The 10799-nt window shown below is 37.7% G+C and overlaps 1 protein-coding gene across 2 annotated transcripts; it reads left to right on the top strand.

The window, feature by feature from the left end:
* The first annotated feature begins 222 nt into the window (after positions 1 to 222).
* On the top strand, positions 223 to 9711 carry LOC132145075 (CMP-N-acetylneuraminate-beta-galactosamide-alpha-2,3-sialyltransferase 1-like). 2 transcript variants are annotated; one of them, XM_059555788.1, is made up of 7 exons: positions 223 to 332; positions 2164 to 2490; positions 6232 to 6419; positions 7087 to 7266; positions 8729 to 8774; positions 8934 to 9053; positions 9531 to 9711. In XM_059555788.1, the coding sequence occupies exons 2-7, from the start codon at positions 2218 to 2220 to the stop codon at positions 9696 to 9698; spliced, it is 975 nt and encodes a 324-aa protein (XP_059411771.1). In that variant the 5' UTR covers positions 223 to 332; positions 2164 to 2217; the 3' UTR covers positions 9699 to 9711. The 2 variants fall into 2 exon arrangements, with proteins under 2 accessions (XP_059411771.1, XP_059411772.1); XM_059555789.1 differs by lacking the exon at positions 7087 to 7266.
* Positions 9712 to 10799: the final 1088 nt, after the last annotated feature.

Raw genomic sequence — 10799 nt, 5'->3', positions numbered from 1 at the left:
ACCTTCACCCTATGGAATGGCCCTTACTATAACTGATTATGAGAATCCATCTAGAAATGATCATCTTTGGGAAGGATGGTGCACTGTCATGTGCCGTATAATGAAACCAGGCAGCAGGTGGATTAACAGGCGTTACCAGAGGGAGGGAGTCACATATAAACCCCTCGTTACTGCTAAACACAGGTTACATAAATTAAACTGATTACGATACTCAACACACCCCATCAGCAGAGTCTTAACATACACTTTAGGTCTAAAAAACTAAGCTTTGACACTATGCCAGTCTGTTGATGAGTCTGTGGAATACACCTTCAGGAATTCTTCTATAGTAGGTAAGTCAGTTTTTATAGGCAACTAAGAAAAAAGTTTTATGAATAAATCAAGTTCCAAATGATGACACAGGACAAAACTTAAATGTAGTTCTACAACAACTACATTAAAATATATTTTTAGGTGCTGTAGCCACTTTTTAAAGGAATTAAATGTATTAGATATAATTCTACTATATAAAGCTATATAATCCATTAAATATATAACATAGTTTTTGTATCATCCACATATAAACAGCATCCAGTTATTCTTATTTTGTTGTTTGATTTATTGATGCAAATTAAATAAAATGTGGAAACAGTTTAGTATCACTTAAAGAAGTTGTCCAGCCAAATATCACCATAGTTTCTGCTAAACCTTTTTGAACAACAAAGGAGTAAAAATGTTTTTAAAAGAAAATAAAAATCTAACATTGGTCTTAATTTCTTTAAAATACTATCTATATTAGAACTTACCTGTAAGTCAGTTTATCATTGAGCCAGATACCAAGATATTTGTAAGATGCAACCATTTCAATCTGTATACCATTTAAAGTTTGAATCATAAATTTTTTTAATGATATATTATTTTATATATATATATATAAAACATAGACCCAACTGGGCCAACATAGACCCAACTGGTGATTTTACTAAGATAATTAAAATGTTTATCATACACACTTTTTGCATTTTTTTTTATCATTTTAGTATGTATGGGCTGCAGTGGCTCAGTGGTTCATGTAGGTTGTCTACAAACCGGAAGGTTGGTGGTTCAATCCCCGGCTCCACCTGACCAAGTGTCGAGGTGTCCTTGAGCAAGACACCTAACCCCAGCTGCTCCTGACGAGCTGGATGGTGCCTTGAATGGCTGACATCGCAGTCGGTGTGTGAATGAGTGTGTGAATGTGAGGCGCTTTGGATGGCCATGTGGTCTGTTGAAAGCGCTATATAAATGCAGTCCATTTACCATGCATTGCTTAATAGCCTATATTGTTCCCAATCACTAAAGTTATTAGGTATTTAAGAAACAGATGTATTAAACCATGAATTGTCTTTACCACGCACTCTGAATCGTCTTAGGGGTGCATGCTTATTAATCAGAGCTAAAAAAAAAATTGTCTTAAAATAATTCCATGCCAGATCAAAATCTGCCATATTACATACATGAGAAACCTAACTATTATACAAGTCATGTAAAAATGCTTGCTTACTATTTTATAGTTTCTTCTAAAAATAAACTTATATTTAGGTAATAATAAAAAAAGTCACTCATGTTTGGATTGACATGGGGGTGTAAATTATGAAAAGGTTTATTTTTGGGTGGAGTAACCTTTTAAGAACTGAGATGAATATTTACAATATTATATATATGTTACTTTGGTGATATACTGTACACTGTATACACAACTGTTACTATATTATGTATCTTGAGGATCTTAATATATACCACACTGAATCGTCTTAGGGGTGCATGCTTATTAATCAGAGCTAAAAAAAAAAATTGTCTTAAAATAATTCCATGCCAGATCAAAATCTGCCATATTACATACATGAGAAACCTAACTATTATACAAGTCATGTAAAAATGCTTGCTTACTATTTTATAGTTTCTTCTAAAAATAAACTTATATTTAGGTAATAATAAAAAAGTCACTCATGTTTGGATTGATATGGGGGTGTAAATTATGAAAAGGTTTATTTTTGGGTGGAGTAACCTTTTAAGAACTGAGATGAATATTTACAATATTATATATATGTTACTTTGGTGATATACTGTACACTGTATACACAACTGTTACTATATTATGTATCTTGAGGATCTTAATATATACCACTCCTTTTCCCTCTATAGGTCTGTAATACTTCAGTTTAAAGTGGCAAAACCTCCAACATCACTGACGTAAAGATGGGGTTTTTACCACTGAAACATCAGCGCTACATTACCGCAATCCTGAGCTCCACTATCATCTTGTTACTTCTGTACTTTCAAAACTCTCTGTTGGTTTTCAACTATGGTTCTTATGGTTTTCTATCTGAGAGCTCTCCATGTGCTTGCCATATCTGTGTGGCAGACAGAGGAAATAGTAACTGGTTCAGTGAGCGATACGACCCCAACGTACCAATTCTGCTCAACAGCAACAACAGTGTATTGAGTGCAAATGTCTCCAGGTGGTGGAAGGTAAGAAAGGTTACTGCAAAATCAATATACATCCCTTACTTACCAAAAGGACCCCCCAAATTAGTTATTTGTCTTTTAATCCATGTAACTTTAAAGGGGTCATATGATGTGATTTTACATTTTTCCTTTCTCTTTAGAGTGTTTCAAGCTCTTGGTGGATGAAGTAGATCTGTAAAGTTGCAATGAATAAAGTCTCAAATCCAAAGAGATATCCTTTATAAAAGTTAAGACTCAACCTCACCCTCCTAAAAACTACTTTATTTGGTATTCCAAAAGAGGACACAACTATAAATCAGTGGTTAAGTTGTATTTCAACATTGTTCCAGAACAGTTCCACCCAAATATTTTTGTGTGTGCAACGTATTATGGAAGATGAGGAATGTTTCATGAACCAGTAGCCTACAATGCGTCTTTGGCACTGTTCTATAAAGTGGGGCAGTACTAACTTTGAAAGGACAGTCTGACACTTCTGACTCGCAGCTGTCAGGTATGACTCGGGACACAAAGGTAAAGGTGAATTCAGAATGGTGTTATTTATTAAGAGTTCAATTGCACAGTGTATTGTTGCTGCTAGTTGCACAGTTAAGTTCCGTTTCTCCAGTGCATGTAGTATAGTTCGTAGAATGGGGGAATCGCACAGGTGCGAGAGTTTGGATCTCAGATGTCACAGCCAGAGTCATAGATCGCTCACTAATCTTCGCTTCCTTCTCACAAGCCAAAGACAGTATCCACTTGGAATTATCATGGGAGAATACAGCGACCATAGAATCACATGTCATCGCACGGTGATCCACAGTCCTGGGAACAGCAGAACAAGAACACAGGTTAGCGTAACACTGAGGTGAGTATAGGTTACGTCTGACTTAAAGGCGCTGGGAGACAACTGCGAGGATCTTTCCTGTTGGAGGCTTCACAGGGAACTGAGGTGCGGGGGAGTGTATTCATAGTGCTCTTGATTGGATCCGTGATACGCGGCAGGTGTGGCTGGTTAATAGCCAGCGGACCTAGCTCTCCGACGTCATGGGGGTCTACCTCTGGGTCATGGAGCGGGCTTTTGGGGATTCTGGTTATGAAAGTCTGTGAGTAGGTTGGGGTCTAGGATATCTTGATGTGGTACCCAACATCTTTCCTCTGGTCCATAGTCTTCCAGGTATTCTAGTCACCCACCACGATGTTGGGAGTTCAGTATCTCTCGTACTGTGTAAATAGGATCGGCGTCAATGGGTGGCAACGGGGGTACGGCTTCAGGGACTGGGTCTGTGGAGGGAAGAGAGACAGGAGCGTGATGGGGCTTAAGCAAGGACATATGAAAGGTGGGGTGTATCCTATATTGTGCAGGTAATCGTAAACGGTACATGACCGGGTTAACTTGGTGTTCAATGGGGAATGGTCCAATATACTTAGGGCTGAGCTTTTTACAGGGTTGTCTTAGACAAATGTCTCGGGTAGAGAGCCATACTAGCTGACCAGGTTGGTACGTGGGATTTGCTCTTCTATGGAGATCAGCAAAGCATTGCTGCCGGTTCACTGCCTGTTGGAGATGCTGGTGAGCCTGGTCCCAAACCCTCTCACTGTTCTGGAACCAGGTATTGATTGCTAGGACTTCTGAAGGTTCACCTGACCAGGGGAAGAGTGGGGGTTGATAGCCTAAAATACATTGAAAGGTTAGTGTAAGTAAGGAGAGTAAGGTTAGTGGATGATTGATGGAGCGAGTTTTGTGCATACTCAGCCCAGATGAGGTAACGGTTCCACAGGTTGGATGTCTGATGTCTTGGATTTTGCATTCCGTTTGTCCGTTGGCCTGGGGATGATAACCAGAAGTGAGACTGACAGTGACATATAATAGAGAAAAGAAGGCCCTCCATTCCCTCGAAATAAATTGTGGTCCCCGATCAGAGACAATGTCTTCTGGGATCCCAAAGTTCCGGAACACTTGTTCGAACAATAACTCGGCAGTCTCAAATGCTGTGGGAAGAGCTTGTAAAGGGATTAGTTTGCATGCCTTGGAAAATCTGTCAATGGCCACTAGAATGCATGTCTTGTCATCAGAAACTGGGAGATCCGTGACAAAATCTACCCCAATGTGAGACCATGGGCGATGGGGAATAGGTAAGGGTACCAGTTTTCCTGTGGGTAGATGTCGTGGGACCTTGGTTATAGCACACATCCTCTGATGAACTCCTGCACTTCCTCCTGCATGCCTGGCCACCGATATTTGCACTGCAAAGAAGCAAGAGCTTTTGTTACCCCTGGGTGGCCTGTCCCCACTGAGGAATGTACCTGGGAAATCAGAGCCTTGCGATGATCCTTGGGTACAAACGTCCTTCCTGGTGGGCATGCGGGTGGCATGGGTTGCTGTTGAGCTTGTTCTCTGTGCAATTCGTCAAAGTCCCATTGAATAGGATTTACAAATAACTTTGTGGGTAAGATAGGCTGTGGTTCCTCTGAATTTTCCTCCATGGCGTACAGTCGGGACAGAGTATCTTGTCAGGGTATGTTCTTGGATCCAGGGCAATAAGCGATCTGAAAATGAAACCGAGTGAAGAAAAGAGCACACCTGGCCTGGCGAGGGTTAAGTCTCTTGGCTTCCTTTAGATATTGCAGGTTTTTGTGATCGGTCAGCAAAAGAAACGGTTGCCGGGACCCTTCCAGCCAGTGTCTCCATTCTTCCATCACCAACTTTACTGCGAGGAGTTCTCGGTTGCCGATGTCATAGTTCCTCTCTACAGGGGACAACTCTGTATTATAATTGTTGTAATGATTATTCATGAGTTGATATAACATATTATTAGGTTTTTTAATGCATTCTGCCATTAATATAATGCCTTAAGAATACCCTTATAATATATTATAAATAGGCTTCATAGAAAATGTTACCGGTTCTTCTACAACCTTGTTAATCAGCTATCATTTTACACTGATTTTAGGAATAAATTATGGGTAGGTTTAAGTTTAGAGGTAGGGACTGGCTTAAGTCTATATTTTTTGACCATAATGTTGATCCAGGATCAACAAAAGATGTTGAACATGTCTTACTTGGCAAAATCACGGCAACCCACTGCATAACAGATGATGACCCTTTCTGCCATCTCGGTCTGTGTGAACTTGAGTGCAAAACACTGAAACTCTGCATATATCTGCCTTACAGACATGAAAAATGTCTACTTTCAAATGAACCAATTTAAATAGAAAACAAATATTCTGCAATTATGTAATTCATATGAAATATGCATAGAGGTGCATCGCTAGTGCGGAGATAAGGAGTCGGTGTCGCTGACTTGATCTCTTATGCTGAAAACACAGAAAGCACTATAGTGTATCAAAACATTATTAAATGTTAATCCATCGTCCTTACTGTTTTTCCCTGGCACGGACACATTCATAAGCATTATTTCTGCTGTGCGCTTTGGCAAGCTCTATGTGTGTGCTTGAGCACTTATAGGCTATGTAGGCAATTAAAGGCTCATTATAATGATTTAAATGGTTTATTAATAAATGTGCGATAAGTTGACTAATGCTTAAAATGAATGACTACTAGTCGACCAGAAAAAATCTTTAGTCAAGGGCAGCCTTACATACGTGTAATTGGACTAAAAACCTCATTAAGTAAATACCAACATTATGACAACTTATAATCAAAAGGCACTGAAAACCTCTTGAAATAGTACATTTATGCAGTATAAACACACTTACTGGAGTGGATATTATACTTCTGCTAAATTACTTTAAAATATCATACAGGAGCTACAATCAAATGCCGGCAACTACACAAAGGTGATGGATCAGTTGTTTTCTCTCTTCTCTGATGAAGAGCACTACTCAGACACCAGTCCAGATCGCTGCAGAACCTGTGCTGTGGTGGGCAACTCTGGGAACCTGCTGGGATCCAATTACGGGCCTCTCATAGATTTCCATGAATTTGTAATAAGGTAGTCAATAAGATTGCATCAGTAATATAGATACGATTTTTTTTTATTAAAATTGTTTATCACTCTTCAAATTGAACAGGGTTTTGAGAGTAAAGAAGCATCAGTATAGATGGGATGGATATGTTGTGCATTTAATGTCAGAGGCTGTGTATGCCTTTGTTAAAGGGGTAGTTAAAGTAAAGGAAAAAAGTCTGTTTCTTCCTCAAAACATATCTGGAGAAATGTAGCTTTAAAATGTATAAACTTAGATTTGGGGAAATCACTTGTTCACCAGTGTATCCTCTGCAGTGAATGGGTGCCATCAGAATGAGAGTTCAAACAGCTGATAGAAACATCAGAATAATCCACACGACTCCAGTCTCCAGTCCAGGATCCACTGGTGAGCAAGTGATGTAGTGCTACATTTCTCCAAATCTGTTCTGATGAAGAAAGAAACAACTCTACATCTTGGATGGCCTAAAGGAGAGTTAATTTCATCAAGTTTTTATTTTGGGTGAACTACTCCTTTAACTGAATCTACAGCCATAAAAAACGAAACACTTTCATAATAGTGTCTTAGTACTATAAAATACCACTGCCATGATGTGCCATGAGTTCAGATTAGATGCCTCAAAGGCTTTTCATTAGAATATCATGCACACCTCAAACTCCTGTGTTTTTCTCTTAGGATGAATAAAGGCCCGACAGAAGGATATGAGAAGGATGTAGGGACAAAGACGACTCACCGGACTGTGTATCCCGAGAGCGCCATGGACTTAGACAACTCCACCCATCTAGTACTTCTTCCCTTTAAGATTCTGGACATTCAATGGCTCATCAGTGCCTTCACCACTAAAAACATCACACAGTGAGAATTAACCATGCATTAATAAATACTTGACAGTAAACTTGGTGATACAATTTAAAGGGGACATCAGATGCATAATGCAAAATATTGTATTCATTATAATCAGTGATGCTGGATGCAGTGCAACAAATCCCCGATATTAAACTGCTACTTCATTCTATTTATGACATACTGACACAAAGTTCAGAAACGGTCACTTTGTCGCATCCACTACACTACATTTAACTTTGTCTTTTGTAGAGGGTTTATAAAGGTTTTTTTTTTTTTACTAAGCCATCTACTCTATTATATTTTAAATAGTTTTTGGTAGTTATAACTGCATGATTAAGACAGGTGACTTTAATAGAAGATGGGGTGGGGTGAGTAGTAGCTCATTAGAATTTAAAGGGACATGAACAGAAATGGGTCACTCTGAACAGATCTGTTTTTGACAAGGTAAAAGGGAGTTGTTTTACCCTACCATTGAAAATGTCTCAATTTATTTATTTTTATGTGGCCAAGTATGGTGACCCATACTCTGAATTAGTGCTCTGCATTTATCCCATCCAAAGTGCACAAACACGCAGTGGGCCTTGCTCAGAATTAAAGGTGGGAGAGAGCACTGTACATTCACTCCCCCCCCCCCACCAACAGTCCCTACGAGGCTCTAACCCGTAACCTTTTGGTTATGAGTCTGACTCTCTAACCATTAGACAACAACTTGCCCCCATGTTATGTACATAAAGTTATACATTTTGTAATACACAAAAAAACAATGGACTATAAAATTATATGCATTTTAAAAGTAATTTATTTCTTTAAAATAGGAATTGAAACACATAGCATTAAGAAACTAAACACCAGCTAACAGCTAGGGAATAAGCCAAGCAAAAGACCCGACCAACACCAACCCAATCTCATGAAAGTGCAATTAAATAGTATACCAAATAAAAACAGAAACTCATGGTACTGATATGCAAAAATGGACTTTGGCATGTATATGCTTCACGATGGGTAGGTTTAGGGTTGTGGGGTAGATGCGTATCACATGTACATAAAAACTGTGTATCATATGCACAGCAACAAATTTCATATCATATGCACGTGAAAACTGTTTATTACATGCACCTTTTTACCTATTTTTACCTTTGCACTTTAAATAAACCATACATGTCATGTATTTCATCAGGGCATCTTGCTTTATTAATATTTATTATGAATGCCTTAAATAACGAACTTCAACAGCATAAGGGCAGATCCCTTAAGCGCATCTGGCAATGCTTTTAAGTGGTCAAGCATAGTGGACAAGAATATTCAAATGTTCATCCTTCGATTCCTCAAGGAGGAATCAACAAAGGATGCAAAAATAAGAAATGAGAAGCACCCTAAGAACACCTAGAGACAATCAAGGAACTAAATTGTTTATTAAAACTAAATTTTTGAATCTGAATTTTGATCTGAATTGATTTGTTTGTTTACTCAGAACATATGTACAAGTGCCGTCTACAATCAAAGCAAATAAGGACAAGGTGAATAACAAACCTTCTCATGAAATCAACCAATCAGTCAAATAACAGATGTTAATTTGTTTTGATTTGTATGGCTTACTGATATTGCCTGATTGAAATCTTGATACTGTAAGTGCATGTTTTATAAATGTCCGGTTTTATTTCTGTCATTGTCTTTAGGTGATGATCCTCCACCCAGAATTCATAAGATATGTCTATGATAACTGGGCAGAAGGGCATGGCAGATACCCATCCACTGGTTTCTTAACACTGATATTCGCTCTTCACATCTGTGATGAGGTAAAACTCCCATTCTGAGTTGTGGCACTGCATTGGTGTCATCGTTGAGGGAGTGCCAGGATTTACAGAGATTCAAAGGAATCAGAATAGAGCAACCCCGGATGACATATATTTGATTTTGATATATTTGATTTTGGGTTTAAGAATGAATAAGAATCCAGACTGTTTACACAAAAACAAAAGGCCTTTCAGCAAAGTGTTAGCAATGAAACAAGAGGAGCTGACCCATATCATATCTTAATGCCATATCCTACATTTTCAGCAATACAATCCTCAATATTGCTAAATGAAAGAAAAAATTAACTGAATTATTTTTGGAGGAATCATTTTTTTACCATATTCTTTTTAAAAGAGGGATTTTATTTTTGTATGTTTTCTCAACTAATAATAGTTTGTTTTTGTTTTTTTATCTTGAATAAGATTTCTTCACAGTGACAAAATAAATTAATAATGCATGGATTACTCAATCTCTTACAGGTGAGTGTGTTTGGGTTTGGAGCTACGAGTGATGGAATCTGGCATCATTATTTTGATAAAACATTGACTTCATATGAGATCGGCGTTCATGCTGGAAAATTTGAAAATGAAACAATTAATCGGCTTCAACAGGAAAACAAGATTTTGATTCACATGGGTTGGCCATGAAGCAGAAACACTCTCTAGTACTGCACAATATTATGTTTATTATGTTTATTAAATTGCAGTACTGAATATTATGTTTTGTTGATTTGTGCAGCAAAGACTTTCAGTTGAGATTCCTATCAAGAGACCAACTTGCGGCACCAAATGAAATTATGTCATGGATATATAATAATGATAAGCTTTAAATTAACTACTAATTCTTATAATAATTATATAAATGTATTAAATGAATTATAAACAATTATGTATAATGAAAATATAAATATGTAGACATAAAATCAAGCAATTTTGTCTCAAACAATTATTTGAACGTGAATTACTTTAATTTGGAGTGAGCGATACGGGGGAGTGGCTTCATTGCATCATATATGTGACACTTTACTCACAACTGATTGGTCCAGTTTGGGTTTGCGATCTCTAAACCTGAATAAAACTTGCTCTGGAGCAGGGTAGCCATGTAGCGTAAGTTATTATAGTGGCAAAACCAAAAGCAAAGCAGAGGCAAAAGTGTATTCCACAAAACAGTCAATGGTCAGGGCAGGCAGCAAACAATCAAACACAAACAAACACACACAAAAAGCAAGTTAACAGTCCATGGTCAAAGGCCAAACTAGGAACATGGAAAGAAACACGGAAACTAGGAATAAAGCTACAAATATTCAATACTTAGCAATATGTGTCTGTGAGAGAGTAATCTTTATAGTCCTCATGTGTTAATTCATAGTTTTGATGCCTTCAGTGTGAATCTACAATTTTCATAGTCATGAAAATAAAGAAAACTCTTTGAATGAGAAGGTGTGTCCAAACTTTTGGTCTGTACTGTACATTCAATTATCTACTGCCACCTTAAAAATGTCATATAACGACACTTTTAATTAACGTTTTTTTAAACATGCAAAACTTGCTTAGTCTGCTTAAAGTTTCTAAGGAATTTCTACATAAACATAGCTGATTAATGTGCATCCCTCAGATATGTACGTTACGCCATAATACTGATTAATGATGGTTATTGCACATGTGACATTCACGTGCCAGTTTGATAATGAGACTGAATGACATGATCTCTCAAATCATTACGCTCTCTGAAAGTGTTTAATGGTGTTG

Source organism: Carassius carassius, chromosome 8 (assembly GCF_963082965.1).
Source record: "Carassius carassius chromosome 8, fCarCar2.1, whole genome shotgun sequence".
In the NCBI taxonomy this organism is placed as follows: domain Eukaryota; kingdom Metazoa; phylum Chordata; class Actinopteri; order Cypriniformes; family Cyprinidae; genus Carassius; species Carassius carassius.
The sequence above is the reverse complement of the archived record's forward strand: the minus strand, read 5'-3'. Positions and strand labels throughout refer to the sequence as shown.